Here is a 21,195-nt window from a genome sequence, read left to right as displayed (position 1 = left end):
GACCACTTTTCCTGTGGGGTTTTACTGCTATCATCGCAAAAATTCTAACAGTTAAACTTTTTTAAACAAAATCTTTTTGTCCTTCTCAACCATTGGCAGCCTTTAACATAGTCGACCACACTATCCTCTCCAATGCCTCTTCGCCACAGTCCAGATGAGTGGGACAGCCCCTTCGTAGTTCCACTATCTAATTGTAGCGAGACAATCTCTTACAGTGGCTTCTGGAGTCACCCAAGGATCTATCCTTGGCCATCTTCTATGCCTCATCTACATGTTGCAGCTCAGCGACACCTTTCAAAGATTGGGTGGTAGGTTCAACATGTATCTCGATGACCAGCTCCGTTGGCTGGGCCACATTGTTGTCCGCATGCCTGACACAAGACTCCCAAAGCAAGCGCTCTACTCGGAACCCCTACATGGCAATCGAGCCCCAGGTGGGTAGAGGAAACGTTTCAAGGACACCCTCAAAGCCTCCTTGATAAAATGCAACATTCCCACCGACACCTGTGAGTCCCTGGCCAAAAACCGCCCTCAGTGGAAGAAGAGCATCCGGGAGGGTGCTGAGCACCTCGAGTCTTGTCCGCCAAGCGCAGGCAGCGGAAGGAGCTGCAGCAAATCAGTCCCACCCACTCTTTCCTTCAACGATTATCTATCCCACCTGTGACAGAGACTGTATTGGACTATTCAATCACCTAAGAACTCACTTTGAGTGGAAGCAAGTCTTCCTCGATTTCGAGGGACTGCCTATGCTGATGATGACGATGACACCCAGTTCTACCTCACCACTATCTCTCTCAATCCATCCACTACCCCTGTGTCATCAGCCTGCTTATCCAATATCCAGTCCTGGATGAGTTACAATTTCCTCCAATTAAACATTGGGAAGACCAAAACCATTATCTTCGGTTCTCCCACCCCTACCCCCCTCACCCATCCCCCCTACCCAATCTCCGTTCCCTCACCACCAATTCCATCCCCTTCCACAACTGTCGAAGGCTGAACCAGACTGTTCGCAACCTTGAAGCCCTATTTGACCCAAATGAGTTTCTAACAGCATATCTTCTCCATTTCCACTTCTATAACTGATGAATATGACTTGTTTAGACTGCTTGATTTCTGTCTGCTTGCTGGTCTAATACTTTGGATGATATTGCCATAATTTAATCACACCTGGCATTATGATTGTACCAGATAATAGCCCAGTCTGTTTTACTTTAGTGGGGATAAATGAGGTCTTGAGATGGTAATGCTTAATTTTATCTCATCATTAATTAGATTCTCTACTGTGGTTTATGAAATAAGGGACAAAGCTGATTAAATAATTCGCTAATGTTTTCATTAACTGAGATTTTGCATTCCATCATAGAACCAATACAACTATCATCTGATCTAGTCCTTGCTTAATAACCAATTAAATAATAGAATTCTTTTTCTATGAATGCATTACTCATTTTGATTTTAAGAAAAATAAATATAGTAAAATAAGCAAAACTACACATACAAGGCTCTGAAAGCTGAATAAAGTTAAATGATGGCTCTGTCATGTATCATCCAAACAAGTATTGTAGCAGTTGTGTCTGATCGTTACTGCAACCTGTGGGAACCATGCTGAGGTGAAAAATTACAGTTTTGTTATGCATTATTGAACAATTAGGTTAGTACGGATGCTTCATGATTGCTTCGCATTTTTAATTAAATTGGCAACATGTGGAGTTGCAACTGCAAGAAATCCAATGGGTAATGGTAGATTTATATGGGCAGTAAGTTCACCACAGATTTGTCCCCCCTCATTAGGAATTGCTTGCTTGTATTGTGGCCAGAAGGCATTGAAGGTCTTCTAATAAGAGAGTTTGAGTAGTTCCATGACATTCTGAATAAGGTTATCAACATGAATAATTGTCTAAAATTCGTGTTTCAGCAATGGCATCACTCATTTGCCATTTAAGGTGTAGTAGAAAATTCCAAATGAGGCAGTGATGTGGAAAATCTGTTGTTGACACTCCACATTCAACATCATGAAAGGGGCTGTTGAGTTTACTCGAAATGCCTAAACACGGCCCAGATGTCAATCAAAATGCACTTTGACTCAGTTCTTCAGTGGAAGTGCTGTATTTGTAATTACATGGATGAGATGAGCTGGGCATGTTGCTTAGACGCAATGTGGCTTGACATTGTGTTTTATTCCTCATGCATATTTGATCATGTAGAAAGCTAAGGTTTTACTGAACATTGCTACTTGTTCCCATTTTAGACCATGCTGTAATGTCGTCAATGCAACTGCTCACTGACTTTCTGTTGGCAGATGAGAGGAATGTAATTTATAAACAAATCAGAACTGGCCTACTTGCTGCACAATCAGAGAAGGAAAATGGGACTAGTAAGACCAGCACACACTGTTACTTTCAACTAGGTGTTGGATTATCTCAATTAGAAAAGTTTTTTGCTGCAGAGTAGTACTGATGTACAAAGACATCCTTACATTTAACCTAGATACAAAAGTTGTCCAGCAAAGTGCAGTATATCCAGTCGGCTATATTCTCTTAGTGCTCCTTTTCCAATCAGAGCAAACATGCTTATGGCCTGCATGTTGTCAATTACAAAAAGTTGAAACCTTTAAACAAAAACACTATTGCTCTTTGTTCCTTCCACCTAGTGGCAGTGTGTGGTATTAATCTCCATAATAATATCTAAAGCTATTACAGGTACAATGTCTGAAATCCGGCAACCTCGGGACCGAGTCCAGGCCAATTTCCGGGTTTTGTTGGATTTCAGACCTCGCTGTTGGTGCTCCTCGCCGCCCGCCGATCCTCCACTCCTCGCCGCCCGCCGATTCTCGCGGCCCCCCCATACTGCGTTTTTTAAAATCTGTTTCCTCGTCGCTCGCCGCCCAATGTCGCCATCTTGGCCGCCTCAAAAATGTCCAGTTTTTGGACAGTTCCGGTTTTTGGAATTCCGGATTCGGTACCTTGTACCTGTATTGTAACTAAGCCTGGATTCTGGGGAGGCCCCAGCAGATTGGAAAATTGCAAATGTAATGCCCCTATTTAAAAAAGGAGGCAGACAAAAAGCAGAAAACTATAGACCAGTTAGCCTAACATCTGTGGTTGGAAAGATGTTGGAGTCCATTATTAAAGAAGCAGTAGCAGGACATGCGGAAAAGCAAAATTCGGTCAGGCAGAGTCAGCATGGATTTATGAAGGAGAAGTCATGTTTGACAAATTTTCTAGATTTCTTTGAGGATGTAACGAACAGGGTGGATAAAGGGGAACCAGTGGATGTGGTGTATTTGGACTTCCAGAAGTCATTTGACAAGGTGCCGCATAAAAAGTTACTGCACAAGATAAAAATTCACGGGGTTGGGGATAATATATTAGCATGGATAGAGGATTGGCTATCTAACAAAAAACAGAGAGTCGGGATAAATGGGTCATTCTCGGGTTGGCAATCAGTAACCAGTGCTGGGACCCCAACTATTTACAATCTATATTAACGATTTGGAGGAAGGGACTGAGTGTAACTTAGCCAAGTTTGCCGATGATACAAAGATGGGAGGAAAAGCAATATGTGAGAAGAACACACAAAATCTGCAAAAGGACATAGACCGGCTAAGTGAGTGGGCAAAAATTTGGCAGATGGAGTATAATGTTGAAAAGTGTGAGGTCATGCACTTTGGCAGGAAAAATCAAAAAGCAAGTTATTTAAATGGAGAAAGATTGCAAAGTGCTGCAGTACAGCAGGACCTGGGGGTACTTGTGCATGAAATACAAAAGGTAAGTATGCAGAGACAGCAAGTGATCAGGAAGGCCAATGGAATCTTGGCCTTTATTGCAAAGAGGGGATGGAGTATAAAAGCAGGGAAGTCTTGCTACAGTTGTACAGGATATTGGTGAGACCACACCTAGAATACTGCGTGCAGTTTTGGTTTCCATATTTACGAAAGGATATACTTGCTTTGGAGGCAGTTCAGAGAAGGTTCACAAGGTTGATTCCAGAGATGAAGGGGGTTGAGGGATGACTTAGTTGTAAAGGTTGAGTTAGTTTGGCCTCTACGCATTGGAATTCAGAAGTATGAGAGGTGATCTTATCGAAACGTATAAGATTATGAGGGGGCTTGACGAGGTGGATGCAGAGAGGATGTTGATAGAGAAGACTAGAACTAGAGGACATAATCTTAGAATAAGGGGCCGTCCATTTAAAACTGAGATGAGGAGAAATTTATTTTTTCAGAGGGTTGTGGATCTGTGGAATTCGCTGCCTCAGAGAGCTGTGGAAGCTGGGACATTGAATAAATTTAAGACAGAAATAGACAGTTTCTTAAACGATAAGGGAATAAAGGGTTATGGAGAGCGGGTAGGGAAGTGGACCTGAGTCCATGATTGGATCAGCCATGATCGTATTAAATGGAGGAGCAGGCTCGAGGGGCCATATGGCCTACTCCTGCTCCTATTTCTTATCTTATGTAAAATAACACCCAGGTAATTGTGATTTAAAAACTATTAGATTAGTATTAAAAAATATATAGTTCCTCCAAGCGCTTTAGCATTGTACAATCAGTCAGCTAGTTTAACATTCTGATTTGGTCTACTTGTTTGGATAATATTCAGCATCTGTATCAGCAGTTAAGCTGCTGCTATACCCTGGCATTCACGCTGTTTGGTTGCCGACTGGCTGGTTTCAGGTGCATGCTCAGGTAGAAGCAATCTTGAGATACTTCCCCATCAGATGTGAATGGCACTAGGGACCAAAGGGAGGCAAATCTACGTTCAAAAACAATAAATCCCCAGAGATAGATGGTATTTATCCTAGAATGCTGAAGGCGAGTAGGGAGAAGATTTGTGAGGCACTAACTATCATTGAGTCAGGCAAACTTCGAAGATACAAACAGATTGCAAACAGGCAACTGCAGACCTATTCGTCTTTCTTCAATCCTGTATAAAATAATGGAATTGATTTATCGAGTATAAATTTGAAGATTATCTGTAAAATAATAGCTCAACTAACAGCAGTCATCCTGGATTCTGAAGGGGAAGATCCTGCCAACCCACCTCCTTGACTTCTTTGAAGAAGTAACATTGAGGAAGCGGAGGTGATTTACCAGAATGATACCCGGGATGACGGACTTGAGTTATGGGGAGAGACCAGAGAAGCTGAGATTGTTCTCCTTAGAGCAGAGAAGAATTAGAGGAGATATAATAGAAGTGCTCAAAGTTAAGAGGGGTTTGATAGCGTAAGGAGAAACTTTCCACTAGCGGGTGGGTTGGTAGACTGAGGTCACGAATTTAAGTTAGTTGACAAAAGAACAAGGGAAGGTGAGGAGAAGAAATTGTTTTACGCAACAAGTTGTTATAATTTGGAATTCACTGCCTGAAAGGGTGCTGGAAGCAGATTTAATAGTAACTTTCAATGGGAATGTACACTCGACGATGACATCAGAGCATGATCCCACCGGCTTGGTGTCGATGTCCTTGCGGCCTGCAATTTAAAGTTGCAGTCGGTCAGATTGGACAGGAAAGAAGTGCTTATGTCCCGCCCTCCATTTTAACTGACCCCCGTCTGATTTCCACCAGACAGGGGGAAGTTAAAATTGAGGCCAATTTCTGAAACATTAACTGTCATCTCTCTCTCCAGATGCTGATCACCCTCTTGTGAATTTCCAGAATTTTCTGTGTTTTTTTTTGACTTCAGGTAGTTTTATCTCAGTTTTATATCAATTTCGCATTTGAAAAGACCTTTTTGAGTTTTGGTTCTGACTTGAAATTTATTGCTGTGACAAAAATATTACTAAAATTATTTATCAGAATAAATATTGAAACTTTGGACTGTTCACTCAGAATACTGAATTTGATAATTAAAACCAATCTTTGATACCTACAGTGGTGTGTGCCCAAGGTCTGCAAGCCAAGGATAAAACTGGTTCCAGTGATCCTTATGTCACAGTTCAAGTTGGGAAGACTAAAAAGCGTACCAAAACCATCTACGGGAACCTTAACCCAATCTGGGAGGAGAACTTCAACTTGTAAGTTGCTTTGAATTTCAAATAGGCATTTTCCTTTCTTAGTTGTTGCAATATATGTAAGTTTACTATCCAAAACAGATGGGTTTCTTCCTTCAGACACTTTTAGCAGACCATGAAAGTTGACACAGATACATGAAAACACAAGATTTTGCAATGTGTCGTTGCCACCTAACTTGATGAACACATCTCCTATCACTCTGTTCATATCCCTTCATTCAAGTTTCTAGACTGGCCTGGTCAATGTTACCAGCGACCTTCTGTGTAACTATGACCGTGGTACATTGTTCCTTCTCCTCTTTGATCTCTTCAGTATTCAATGGGCTTGACCACACCATTCATCCTCCAAAATCTCTCCACTTTAGCTCACCTACCAGTCTTACCAGATCAACCGATCTGCAATGATTTGCTGTTAAACCCCTTCTATTTCTATATTCTGTCCCTCCGTAATATTATTCATATGCATGGGAATTATACGAATGCTGATGATATCTCTCCTCCACAACCACTGTAGCTTCCATGACTTTGGTTGTGGTGAATGATTGCCTGATGTTGTAGACCAATCCAAATTATTTGCAACTCAGTGTTAGCAAGATCAAAGCCATCCTGTTTGCCCACTGCCAGAAGTTTCTGGCCCTAATCCCCACTTCCATCTTCATTCCTGATACCTGTAGAAGCTCAACTTGGTGCACAACCTCAGTGCCCTGCTGGACCTGGAGCTTCAAACCACGCATCCAGCACATTACCAAGACTGCTATTTCCACCCCTGAAATATTGCCCATTTCTGTCCCCATCACTGAAACCCTAATTTCAGGCCTTTGTCACATCCAGAGTTGTCCATTACCCTCCTTAGTCCCAAGTTCCCTTCTACATAAATTGCAACTCATCTTGAATTCTGCTACACACATACTATCCTATACAAATTTCTGCTCAAAAATTATCGCTATCCTGCTGACCTTCAATGGCTCAACATCCTCTGCGTATCGATCTCTAAATCCTCATCTATTAATCCGGTCTACAGTTACAACCTGCTTCAGCACTATGCCCCAGCTTTCATCCTCCACTCTCCCAAATCCTGTCTGTCTTTCTTCATCCTTTCTCACCTTGAAGAGCCTTCTTAAAGCCTACCTTTCAATTACACTTTTGGTTACCTAACCTAATTCTTTCCTACTGCTTGGGCTGAACCCTAAACTGTGAAGCTCCTTGGAACATTTTGCCACATTAAAGGTGCTTTATAAATGTACATTGTTAATGATTACAACAACAACGTACCTTTATATGGTGTAGTAAAACATCCCAAAGTCCTTCACAGGAGTGTAAACAGACAAAAATTTATACTGAGCCAAAGGAAATATTAGGGCGGCTAACTAAAAGCTTGGTTAAACAGATAGGTACTAAGGAGCATTTTAAAGGAGGAGCAAGAGAGAAGTTTAAGGAGGGAATTAATGCTTCCGGCCAAGTCGCCTGAAGGCGCAGTCGGTTGTGCCGCTGGAAGAGGTTAGGGAAGGGTGAGACCATGGAGGGATTTGAACATAAGGATGAGAATTTTAAAATCGAGCTACTGATGGACGGACGGGAGCCAATGTAGATCAGTGAGCACGAGTAATGGTGAATGGAACTTGGTATGAGTTAGAATACGGGCAGCAGAGTTTTGAATGAGCTCAAGTTTATGGAGGGTGGAAGATGTTTAGCTGGCCAGGAGAGCATGGGGAATGAATTATAACAAAGTCTTACTTAGTTATTTATTCTGAAAATTTAATACAAGATAATTTGATTTATACCTGTAGTGCATTAACAACTAGTAGAAATCTTTTGAAATTATTTTTTGTTAGTGAACATTTTTCATCTATCATTATCGTATCTCAGGCGTTCCGTTGAAAATACATCGTGAAGAGGCAGATAGGAAAAGCCAAGCTGCTTGCTTATAGAGTTCAATCACAGAGCAATATTAACGGAGGCCTGACAGCAGATCATCTGACTGCTCTTTCTCAATGGGACAAGAGTGTGTGCTTCAGCAAAATCTAAAAGGAAATATAAGGGAAACAGTAACCTTTCCTTTCAGTGTGATGTTTGTTTTTAGCCCATATTTATACTTGTGAAACATCCCACTAACTGCCTGCCCTCCAATCCTGTGTGACCCTCAGCAGACCTGCTTCATGTGTTTCCCTGACTTAGACAAATCTTGGTGCCATGATTCAGTGCCATTGTAATTCCTGCTCTGTGTCTGAATGCAGAAACAGAACTTGTTAATTCAGAAAATAACAGTTGTTTTATTTCAGTGAATGTCACAATTCATCTGACCGAATAAAAGTGCGAGTGTGGGATGAAGATGATGACATCAAATCACGGGTAAAACAAAGGTTTAAGAGGGAATCTGATGACTTTTTGGGACAGACCATCATTGAAGTTCGAACTCTAAGTGGAGAAATGGACGTCTGGTATAACCTAGGTAAGTACCAATGTTTAGCTTTCCCTTGTTAGATATTTGTTCTGATTGTTCTGTATTGCCTCTAGATATATCTAAATGGATAATAATTTGCATACAGTAATGCTAAAATAATGACACAGCAGTCACATCTCCAACACTGAGTATTATTTCCATGTTATAACATTTACATATCCACTTTTATGAAAATATTATAGCAATGCTATAATCTAGCATCATCAAAATTAAACCATACCCCGCATCTGTTTAAGGTTGTTTGCAGAGCTTTGGCATTTCATTTAAAAATAAAAATATATAATGATTTCTGTTGCATTTTCCTTCCAACAGTTTAAGCTGAAATGCAGAGGCTAATAAATGACAAATGTTTAACGAGTTTTACATAGGAATGTACAGAACCAGAAAAGGCAGCCACAGTCAATCGGGCTTTTCCCAAAATTGAGAAAACATTATACGTCATTCCCTCTCATACCATCCCTTTGCTCCTGTCGCCAAATACTCATCCAACTCCTTCAATTTACGGACACAGTCCCCCTCTACTGCCTTCCAAGGATAGTCCACACATTCACCACCTTCTGTATAAAGTGACTAAATCTAAACTATTTTCAGGTCAAGTTTAAATTTAATGCTGCTATAATAAAGTTACACTTTCAGAAGTTTATGTTTGTAATCGTTATGTTGTACCCATTTTTAATTTCAATTCAATATGAACTGCCTTGTAAACTTTTTATTTGTGCTTAACACTTTGAATGCTTAATTCAAAATGCACCCCTGCCTTCTACCATACAACACAAAAAGCATTATTTTCTTTAGCTGGGCAATGCTAATTATAATGAAGAAGAATTAATCAAATCATGTGCAAAACTGTAGCATGTTTAGGGTGGGTGAGGCAGCAGACTGGTGGACTTGTGTTCAATGGCCAATAAAATAGAGAATCATGGCGACCAGAATTCCAACAGCACCAATCCACCAAAGGGTTGGGACTTGAATGCAAACGCAGTGAAAGACACAGACTCCATCTAAAATTCCAAGGATCGGATCGCTAGCATAGAAAGAGAGAGTTCAATTGAGGCTTTACAAAGACAATGGCAGAGTCGCTGGGATAGTCTGGAAATCATCTAGATGTGCCCCCTTAATGTAGGGGAGTGTAGGTGGAAGTCTTGCAAATTGGTCCTCTCCACTAAAATTTACTTGCCATTTTATGCGAGGCGGAATCTCAGTGGAATAGGAAATATATAGGAGCTTAGTAGCAGGAATATGCCATTCAGCCTCTCGAGCCTGTGCTGTCATTCAAACAGATTATGGTTAATCTGTACCTCAACTACAGTTACTCACCTTTTGATCCATATCCCTTGATGTCATTACCTAAAAATAAATCTATTGGTCTCAGTCAAATATCAATTGATTCCACATCCACAATCTATTGGGGGAGAATTCCAGATTTCCACTACAAATTATGTGAAAAAGTGCTTCTTGATTTCACTGGCCTAGCTCTAATTGTAAACTTATGTCCTCTTGTTCTGGATTTCCCCCACCGGAAGTTTCACTGTATCTACCCAATGGAATCTCTTTATCATTTTAATCAATTAATTAGATTACTCCTCAACCATTTAAACTCAAAGGAATACAAGCCTCATAATTTAGCTCTTTATTGGGAACAGTTGCATAGTGGTTATATTACTGGACTAGCAATCCAGAGGCCTGGATTAATGATCCAGAGAAGCGAGTTCAAATCCCACCACGGCAGCTGCGGAATTTAAATTCAGTTGATTAAATAAATCTGGAATAAAAAAGCTAGTATGAATAATGGTCACCATGAAACTATCACTTTGTGGTAAAAACCCATCTGGTTCACTAATGTCCTTTAGGAAAGGAAATCTGCTGTCCTTACCTGGTCTGGCCTATATGTGACTCCAGACACACAGCTATGTGATTGACTCTTAAATGCCCTCTGAATTGGCCTAGCAAGCTACAAAAAACAGTAATAAGAATAAAACCGGACAGACCACCTAGCATCGACCTCGGCACGGGCTATCATAGAATCATAGAAATTTACAGCACTGAAGGAGGCCATTTGGCCCAACGTGTCCTTGCCGGCCGACAAAGAACTATCCAGCCTAATCGCAATTTCCAAGTCTTGGTCCTTAGCCTTGTAGGTTACGGCACTTCAAGTGCATATCCAAGTACTTTTTAAATGCTATGAGGATTTCTGCCTCTACCACCCTTTCGGGCAGGAAGTTCCAGACCCCCATCACCCTCTGGGTGAAAGAAGGTATCCTCAAATCCCCTCTAAACCTCCTACCAACTACTTTCAATCTATGCCCCCTGGTTATTGACCTCTCTGCTAAGGGAAATAGGTCCCTCCTATTCACTCTATTTAGGCCCCTCATAAATTTTATACACCTCAATTAGATCTCCCCTCAGCCTCTTCTGTTCCAAAGAAAACAACCCCAGCCTATCCAATCTTTCCTCATAGCTAAAATTCTCCAGTCCAGGAAACCTCCTCTTAAATCTCCTGTGTACACTCTCTCTAGTGGACACGACTGGCTATGGACACGACAATGGCACACCCAGCCCAGTCGACCCTGCAATGTCCTCCTCACTAACATCTGGGGACTTGTGCCAAAATCGGGAGAGCAGTTCCACAGACTAGTCAAACAACAAGCCTAACATGGTTGTACTCACAGGATCATACCTTTCAGCCAATGTCCCAGACACTTCCATCACCATCCCTGGGTATGTCCTGTCCCACCAGCAGAACAGACCCACCAAAGGTGGCGGCACAGTAGTATACAGTCTTGGGATCCTCAACATTGACTCTGGACCCCATGAAGTCTCATGACTTCAGGTCAAACCTGCTGATTGCCACCTACCATCCTCGCTCAGCTGATGAATCAGTACTCCTCCATGTTGAACTCCACTTGGAACAAGCACTGAGAGTAGCAAGGGCACAGAACATACACTGGATAGGGAACTTCAATGTCCATCACCAAGAGTGGCTCGGTAGCACCACTATTGACCGAGCTGTCCGAGTCCTGAAGGACATAACTGCCAGGCTGGGCCTGCAGCAGGTGGTAAGACAATCAACACGGGGGAAAGACCTACTTGGCCTCATCCTCATCAATCTACCTGTCGCAGATGCATCTGTCCCTGATCGCATTGGTAACAGTGACCACCGCACAGTCATTGTGGAGACGAGGTCCCATCTTCACACTGAGGCCACCCTCCATTGTGTTGTGTAGCACTACCACCGGGCTAAATGGAATAGATTCATGACCAATCTAACAGCACAAAACTGTGCATCCATGAGGCTCTGTGGCCCATCAGCAGCAGCAGAATTGTATTCCACCACAATCTGTAACATCATGGCCCGGCATATCCCTCATTCTACCATTACCATCAAGCCAAGGGATCAACCTTGGCTCAATAAGGAGTGCAGAAGAGCATGCCAGGAGCAGCACCAGATGTACCAAAAAATGGGGTGCCAACCTGGGGAAGCTGCAACACAGGACTACATGCATGCTAAACAGCGGAAGCGGCATGCTATAGACTGAGCTAAGCAATCCCACAATCAACGGATTAGATCAAAGCTCTGCAGTCCTGCCACATCCAGTCGTGAATGGTGGTGGACCATTAAACAACTAACTGCAGGAGGAGACTCCATAAATAACCCCATCTTCAATGATGGCAGAGCCCAGCACGTGAGTGCAAAAGACAAGGCTGAAGCATTTGCATTCATCTTCAGCCAGAAGTGGCAAGCAGATGATCCATATTGGCCTCCTCTTGATGTTCCCACCACCATCACAGAAGCGTGTCTTCAGCCAATTTGATTCACTCCACGTGATATCAAAGAATATCTGAGCGCACTGCATACAGCAAAGGTTATGGGCCCCGACAACATCCCGGCTGTCATGCTTGTGCTCCAGAACTAGCTGTGCCTCTAGCCAAGCTGTTCCAGTACAGCTACAACACTGGCATCTATCCGACAATGTGGAAAACTGCCCAGATATGTGCTGTCCACAAAAAGCAGGACAATCTAATCCATCCAATTACCACCCTATCTATCTAATCTCAGTCATCAACAAAGTGACGGAAGGTGTCATCGCCAGTGCTATCAAGCAGCACTTATTCACCAGTAATCTGCTCACCGATGTTAATTATGGGTTCCGCCAGGATCACTCGGCTCCAGACCTTATTACAGCCTTGGTCCAAAAATGGTCAAAAGAGCTGAATTCCAGAGCTGATGTGAGAGTGACTGCCCTTGACATCAAGGCAGTATTTGACCAAGTGTGGCATCAAGGAGCCCTAAAAACTGAAGTCAATAGGATTAGGGTGAAAACTCTCCACTGGCTGGAGTCATACCTAGCACAAAGGATGATGGTTGTGGTTGTTGGTCAATCATCACAGCCCCAGGACATTACTGCAGGAGTTCCTCAGGGCAGTGTCCTCGGCCCAACCATGTCAGCTGCTTCAATAATGACCTTCACTCTATCATAAGGTCAGAAGTGGGGATGTTCGCTGATGATTTCACAGTGTTCCGTTCCATTTGCAACTCCTCAGATAAAGAAGCAGTCCATGCCCGCATGCAGCAAGACCTGGACGACATTCAGGCTTGGGCTGATAAGTGACAAGTAACATTCGTGCCACACAAGTACCAGGCAATGTCTATCTCCAACAAGTGAGAGTCTAACCGTAGCTCGTGACATTCAATGGAATTACCATTGCCGAATCCCCCATTATCACATCCTGGGGGTTACCATTGACCAGAAACTTAACTGGACCATCCACATAAATTCTGTGGCAACAAAAGCAGGTCAGAGGCTGGATATTCTGTGGCGAGAGCCTCACATCTTGACTCCCCAAAGCCTTTACACCATCTACAAGGCACAAGTCAGGAGTGTAATGGAATACTCTCCACTTGCCTGGATAAGTGCAGCTCCAACAATGCTCAAGAAGTTTGACACCATCCAGGACAAAGCAGCCTGCTTGATTAGCACCCCATCCACCACCTTAAACATTCAATCCCTCTACTACTGGCGCTGCAGTTCACCAAGGGTTCTTTGACTGCAGCTCCCAAACCCATGACCTTTAACGCCTAGAAGGACAAGGGCAGCAAGCACATGGGAACACCATCACCTGCAAGTTTTCCTCAAAGTTACACACCATCTTGACTTGGAAGTATCTCACTGTTCCTTGATAGTTACTGGATTAAAATCCTGGAACTCCCTCCCTAGCAGCAATATGAAAGTACCTTCACCACACGGACTTCAGCGGTTCAAGAAGGCAGCTCAGTGCCACCTTCTTGAGGGCAGTTAGGGATGGGCAATAAAAGCTGGCCTTGCCAGCGATGCCGATATCCCATGAACAAATAAAAAAAAGTCCTGGAAAAATTCTGGTAAATCTGCAGTGCACCCTGTCTAAGACCAATATATTCCGCCTGAGGTGCAATACTCAAAACTGAACTCCAGATGGGATCTGACGAAGGTCTGTCCAACTGAAGAATGTACCTATGCACTAGCTTTTAGTGATTTATGTACATATTCTATAAATAGGGTTATGCCCAAATTTCATTCCTTTTCTGCTCTGACTTCCAATTGGAATTTTGGACTAAGGGAGTGTTGCAGCACTAAAGGAGGTAATTTAAACCAATTTTGGTCCAGCCCCTTTACCCCTTGTAGAAAATCTTTGCTCTGTCCCCATTGATTCTCCACTGTTTTCTGCCAATTTTTCTTTCCAATTCATCTGTGCTAATTTTAATCTTGTTGAAGTTTGCCGTATGGCACCTTTATCATTGGTTCCCTCCTTTCATCTTGTATATTGAACCTAATTATGTTGTGGTCGCTGTTTCAGATATTTTCCCTACCCTTACATTACCTACTTGTCCCAATTATTTCTAAGAATTAGATCCATCGTTGTCCCGTTATTCATTGGATTAAAAAAGTACTGACATAGAAAGCAGTCATGATCATGTTGTAGAAAATTCTTTTGTCACTTAGATTACTTTTACCCCAGTCTATCTTTGGATAATTAAAATCACCCTTTATTACACCTGTTCTAAATTTGGCTATCATTACTTTATCAAGTACTGTGAAAGTTTCCCACACGATCTGTCCCATTCACCCCCAAAGTATACTATAGTTGTACAGAGCAATATGACGATGATCATGGAAAAGTGAATACCTCAGAACAGTCTCCACCTTTCCAATTGAATTAGGACAAGACGAGATGGCAAACTATAGGGATATAACCGAGGGACATGAAAACATTGTACATGCATTCTCTATAGAAATTATAGAGTTTTTAAAATGGTGCAGATTGCATTTTGCAGAACTCAAAGAGTTAAGCTATTAAAAATATGTTGCATCTTTTTATTTGTTCTCATTTCCTTTTTCAGTTACTGTTTTAGGATCTGAATATTGGTATCAAGGCAGTCAAAAGGAAATGCTACAAGACCCGAGATACATTACCATACAGGTTTTTATTTTTAAAGAGTGTGCCTGTAGTGTAGAAGCTTAAAGAAAAATTAAAGATCATGTGCTGGTCTGTATGACATCTACAAAGTTCAACACACAATATACAATATAAAGTCATCAAAATCATTTTAATCAAGTTTTATTGATGACATCGAATTTTAATTAATTTACCTGTTTTTGTAATGGAGAAAACAGCTTCAGTCTTATTAGGACTACCAATAAATGGAAATGTTTATTAAACAATCTAAGAACTTAAGTACAGGAACGTAAATCTAAGAACTTAAGTACATGTACGGTAAATATAAATAGAATTCTAGTCTAAACTAAATGATTAAAAAATCATTTATATGCAAATAAAATAAGTACATATCAAACTCAGCATATCTAGGTTGTGGGGGCGGGGACATAGTGGTCTTGTGTATTTCTGTATTTGCACTTTATGCTATGTAGGGTATCGTAGAAATTCTCCAGTTGTGAGTTCCTCATTCGCAATAGGCCACTCCGGGGAGGCACTGACCAGCAAGGAACACTTAACACTTGGAGAGCAAGTTGTTTAGCACTGTTTTTGCCCATCATCTAGCAGCTGGCGGTGGCGTAGAAATAGCTCACCCAACAACCTTTGTGGGAAATTATGTATTCTGTGTCAGAAGCTAAAGAAAGAAATAACTCTTTTTTTAGTGTTTTAATAATGTTATGAAATTAGAATTCAACAAACCTGAACAATTGGACTGATTTAACTAAGTAGAATCTGGCAATCACATTTTAATAACCTTCAAAAGATAGATGTAAGTGAGGTAGATGCACTCGCCTTTCTAAAATAGACTAGTAGACCTGCTGTGGCGTTAAACACAAGTAGTCTGGGACATGAGCCACGGGGTGGAGCAGTCAAGCAGAGATGAAATGCAAAGCTAACCATGTGGAAATTGGAGCCGAATGTAAGGTCCTCGTGAAACTGGGTATGAAATGGGGTCAATTTTCTGTTACCTGGCAACTGAAAGCAGCAAAGTACAGAGCCTGAGGTGAGCCTGGCTGGGTCTGAGCAGAAAGAAACTCTGGGGTACAAGAAGAAGAAAGGCATAAATGAGGTTGAGCCCAGAAGTGGAAGGATTTGTGTGGCTCAGGTTGGGAAGAGATGGGTGGAGTTTATAAAGGTCAGATAGAGGCCAGTGAGAAGAAGGATCAGTGGTGAGCCTTGAACCTTGGGACTGTCGCCAGTACTGTAATAAACAAAATCTAGTGAGTTTTCACTTCTACACAGCCTCCTTTTTATTTCATTGGTTGACAATGTTGTCAGTGAAATATGGTTGCATTTTTTTGCAGAATGTTTGGTTATCAGCACTCAGAAAAATAACCCTCATCATAGGCAGTCCCTTGGAATCGAGGAAGACTTGCTTTCACTCTTAAAATGAGTTCTTAGGTGGCTGAACAGTCCAATATGAGAGCCACAGTCCCTGTCACAGGTGGGACAGATAGTCGTTGAGGGAAAGGTTTGCCGCACACTCCTTCTGCTGCCTGCGCTTGATTTCTGCATGCTCTCGGCGATGAGACTCGAGGTGCTCAGCGCCCTCCCGGATGCACTTCCTCCACTTAGGGCAATCTTTGACTATCTGTATGGCTATACAACATTGCACACCTGGCGCAGCTCTTCGCAGCGGTGCTTCTAAGCGCCGCTGCAAAACGGGACAGGAGAATCGTGTCGGGGCGCAGAAGACCTTACCACCTCATTTCTCGCCGCTCTGTGTCGAAACCAAAGCGCAAAGCACTTGAAAATCTAGCCTAATGAGTGAAAATCTGCTGCCAAGTTATTTATAACTACTTACTAGAGAGGGATTTGGTTATAAAATAGTTTTGTTTTTTTAATTCCATGGTTGAGCACATTATTAATTACATTTTCCTGACAGTAGAATTCACTTTTAATGTCTAGTTTATAATGGGCATAGCTTCATCAACAGAAAGTGATGAGAGAGTATCTTCTGGAAGAGAAGGACTTGTTTTACACATACCATTCAAAGAATCTAAAATAATTCATGTCCATTTCTCTCAGACTGTTAATAAACCACATATTAACAATCTAAGACAGTAGTCAAACAAATACTTAATGATGGCACACTTTCTGTGACTCCGTTTGCTCAAACAGATGCTTTAAGTAATGTAAAAAAACGAACATTTTCTGACAGGTTCTCCTCAGCATATATGATCTTTAATTAGGTTGTGGTACTGCTTAGTGTTCCTGCTGGAACAGAACTGCTGTTTATTTTTTTTAAAGAGTTAGGACATAATCTTTGACCCATTCAAATGGTAAGAAACTTTGGGTTAGAAATTAGTCAGCCTAACGCACGTTTTAATGCGTTTTTTTTGGCTTTAAAACTGCTTTTTTGTTCTTAAAATAAAGTGCACAAAATTCCCCAAAGTTTAAGAATGGCGTTTTCAAAATATCACCATTTTCCGGATCGCCATACCTTAAAAATAGGAACGCCTAAATTTGGCCATTCGGCGAACCTGTACTTGGGTCAAAAAACAACACATGGAAAAAGCAGGCGTTGCAGCCTAAGGAACGTCGGTAAGTAAGAAAACCTACAAAAAAGGTAAGTTGAAGTTTTTAAAAAACATTTTTTTTTTCAGCGATTCATTTCTTAAGGCTTTTGTGAATGTTTTCTCATATTTTTTATTTTTGCAAATTTTTTTTGCGTTTTCTCCCCTGTATTTTTGGCAATATCAGCCTCGCTGTAAAGTTATAGAGAAAGGTGGTATTAAACACGATTCCTCCAGCAACGTCGTTTTTTAACGACGGTTTTTTTCTGGCCAAACTTACCCCCTTAAAAAATGGCAAAAAAAATGTTCTTATTTCTTCACAAAAATGACATTATTTATCAAATATCGACAGACTTGTGAATTTCTAGCCCTTTGAATTACTTTTTTCATTACTTAAGCTAATTTTACCTTCTGTCTATCACAGCTCATAATGTGTCCTGAAATCATTTTTGTGTAATATTTAAACATAAAGTGCATCATGCCACAAAGGCACTATGGTTTGACAAAATAACATGTTAACGGACCACTAGTTGGGTCCGATGGAAATAAGCATGTTTTTGCAATTACACTCCAAAGTTTCTGTTGTATTGTTTTTGTTGATCTTTGACGGGAATGTCCTAGAGGGCCTGGAAATAAAAACGGCGAGTTATTACCACACCAATATGAGTGTTTATTCGGGCATAATAAAAAGAAACACTTATTTATGCTTCAGCTAACTTGCACAGCTATGCATAATCACATATTTGTCCATTTTATAATATTAACCAGCACTGCTTTATCCACATCTCTTTTGGTGGGGGGAGAAGAGCTTATTTCTAATCTTAACCATGTTAATTTAATGATCATGGCCTCTAGGTTCTGTACAAAGTAAATCATTTTCCTACATTTACAAATCCACTTCTATTAGTATTTTAAAAACCTAGATTATGGTCTCATCTCAAACTTCTTTTCTCTGGTGAAAAAAACTCAATTCATTTCAGTCTCTCTCCATAATTCAACGCTCTAAATCTTAGCATCATCCTTGCTTTTTGAATTGTTTCCACATATGAGGGAGTAGCTGATTTGCAGTTTGGATATAGGTAGGTTTCTTTCTCCTTGAACTGTTAAAGAAAAATATAGGGCTGAATTTGTGGCCCCCACGGGTGTGTATGAGGTGCGCACGCGCCCGTAGGGACCCCGCAAGTTCCGGGTTTAAGCATGCACTGCTTAATCCGGAAATTGCGATTTGTCAAGAATCCTCTTGACAAATCGTACGAATCCAAAAGAAAATGGCTTTCGCGGGCAGAGAGTTGGGCTACTTGCGCTTGAAATTCTTACGCCTGGTAAGCGTAAGAGTTTAAAAAAACAGAAAAATAAAATGTGATCACTCGTTTATATATTAAAAACCCTGTCAATAAGAAGTTATTTTTAGCCCCGTGTAAACATGTAAAATAAATTGTTTAAAATATTTAATTAAATGGCATTTCAATTAATTTTAAATATGTAATATAAGAACATAAGAAATAGGAGCTTAGAGTAGGCCATCTGGCCCCTTGAGCCTGCTCTGCCATTCAATAAGATCATGGCTGATCTGAACTTGGCCTCAAGATGTTTTTTAAAATTTATTTCACGTGTTCGTGCATTTTTTAAGTGATTCCCATTCGTAGTTATGGGGTTTCCATGCAAATGGAAACCCCATAAGTATGAATGGAGATTCCCTTCGTGTATTGGTTTTGCAAGCCCAAGTGATCCCAGGGGCGCTTGCAAAGGATAGAGACGCATGCGGTTCGCAAGCACCCGGGATATGTAGTCCTCTACCCGCGTGTACCCAGAGAGGCCTAGGACCGCAGATCTACAAACATCCCGGACCACCAAGTAAATTCGTAGATTTTTTGCAGGTCGGAGGATCCATCCGCGGGAAGCCTCCGACCACAATTCCTACCTCATAAATTTCAAAAATAAACTCTTTTGGATTTGGCAATAAACTAGACCAAGAATCAAGTGCTGAACTGTCACATTAGGCTCCTTTTTGTAGTTATCAAGGAGCAAACACTTATTAATGCTTATTAGAAACATAGAAACATAGAAAATAGATGCAGGAGTAGGCCATTCGGCCCTTCTAGCCTGCACCGCCATTCAATGAGTTCATGGCTGAACATGCAACTTCAGTACCCCATTCCTGCTTTCTCACCATACCCCTTGATTCCCCTAGTAGTAAGGACTTCATCTAACTCCTTTTTGAATATATTTAGTGAATTGGCCTCAACAACTTTCTGTGGTAGAGAATTCCACAGGTTCACCACTCTCTGGGTGAAGAAATTCCTCCTCATCTCAGTCCTAAATGGCTTCCCCCTTATCCTTAGACTGTGTCCCCTGGTTCTGGACTTCCCCAACATTGGGAACATTCTTCCTGCATCTAACCTGTCTAACCCCGTCAGAATTTTAAACGTTTCTATGAGGTCCCCTCTCATTCTTCTGAACTCCAGTGAATACAAGCCCAGTTGATCCAGTCTTTCTTGATAGGTCAGTCCCGCCATGCCGGGAATCAGTCTGGTGAACCTTCGCTGCACTCCCTCAATAGCAAGAATGTCCTTCCTCAGGTTAGGAGACCAAAACTGTACACAATACTCCAGGTGTGGCCTCACCAAGGCCCTGTGCAATTGTAGCAACACCTCCCTGCCCTTGTACTCAAATCCCCTCGCTATGAAGGCCAACATGTCATTTGCTTTCTTAACCGCCTGCTGTACCTGCATGCCAACCTTCAATGACTGATGTACCATGACACCCAGGTCTCGTTGCACCTCTCCTTTTCCTAATCTGTCACCATTCAGATAATAGTCTGTCTCTCTGTTTTTACCACCAAAGTGGATAACCTCACATTTATCCACATTATACTTCATCTGCCATGCATTTGCCCACTCACCTAACCTATCCAAGTCGCTCTGCAGCCTCATAGAATCCTCCTTGCAGCTCACACTGCCACCCAACTTAGTGTCATCCGCAAATTTGGAGATACTACATTTAATCCCCTCGTCTAAATCATTAATGTACAGTGTAAACAGCTGGGGCCCCAGCACAGAACCTTGCGGTACCCCACTAGTCACTGCCTGCCATTCTGAAAAGTCCCCATTTACTCCTACTCTTTGCTTCCTGTCTGACAACCAGTTCTCAATCCATGTCAGCACACTACCCCCAATCCCATGTGCTTTAACTTTGCACATTAATCTCTTGTGTGGGACCTTGTCGAAAGCCTTCTGAAAGTCCAAATATACCACATCGACTGGTTCTCCCTTGTCCACTCTACTGGAAACATCCTCAAAAAATTCCAGAAGATTTGTCAAGCATGATTTCCCTTTCACAAATCCATGCTGACTTGGACCTATCATATTACCTCTTTCCAAATGCACTGCGATGACATCCTTAATAATTGATTCCATCATTTTACCCACTACCGATGTCAGGCTGACCGGTCTGTAATTCCCTGTTTTCTCTCTCCCTCCTTTTTTTAAAAGTGGGGTTACATTGGCTACCCTCCACTCCATAGGAACTGATCCAGAGTCAATGGAATGTTGGAAAATGACTGTCAATGCATCCACTATTTCCAAGGCCACCTCCTTAAGTACTCTGGGATGCAGTCCATCAGGCCCTGGGGATTTATCGGCCTTCAATCCCATCAATTTCCCCAACACAATTTCCCAACTAATAAGGATTTCCCTCAGTTCCTCCTCCTTACTAGACCCTCCGACCCCTTTTAT

General features: G+C 41.7%; 1 protein-coding gene across 1 annotated transcript in view; it reads left to right on the top strand.

Annotated features, from left to right (window-relative positions):
- Nucleotides 1-21,195, top strand: part of unc13a (unc-13 homolog A (C. elegans)) — a 471,750-nt gene that overhangs the window by 314,300 nt on the left and 136,255 nt on the right. The window contains exons 17-18 of the mRNA XM_070859800.1: nt 5,875-6,016; nt 8,293-8,462. Of these exons, the coding sequence (XP_070715901.1) occupies nt 5,875-6,016; nt 8,293-8,462 (312 nt within the window). The remainder of the gene's footprint in view (nt 1-5,874; nt 6,017-8,292; nt 8,463-21,195) is intronic.

This window comes from Pristiophorus japonicus, chromosome 18 (assembly GCF_044704955.1).
Source record: "Pristiophorus japonicus isolate sPriJap1 chromosome 18, sPriJap1.hap1, whole genome shotgun sequence".
NCBI classification, from domain to species: Eukaryota; Metazoa; Chordata; class Chondrichthyes; family Pristiophoridae; genus Pristiophorus; species Pristiophorus japonicus.
This window is presented reverse-complemented; position numbering and strand designations above follow the sequence as displayed.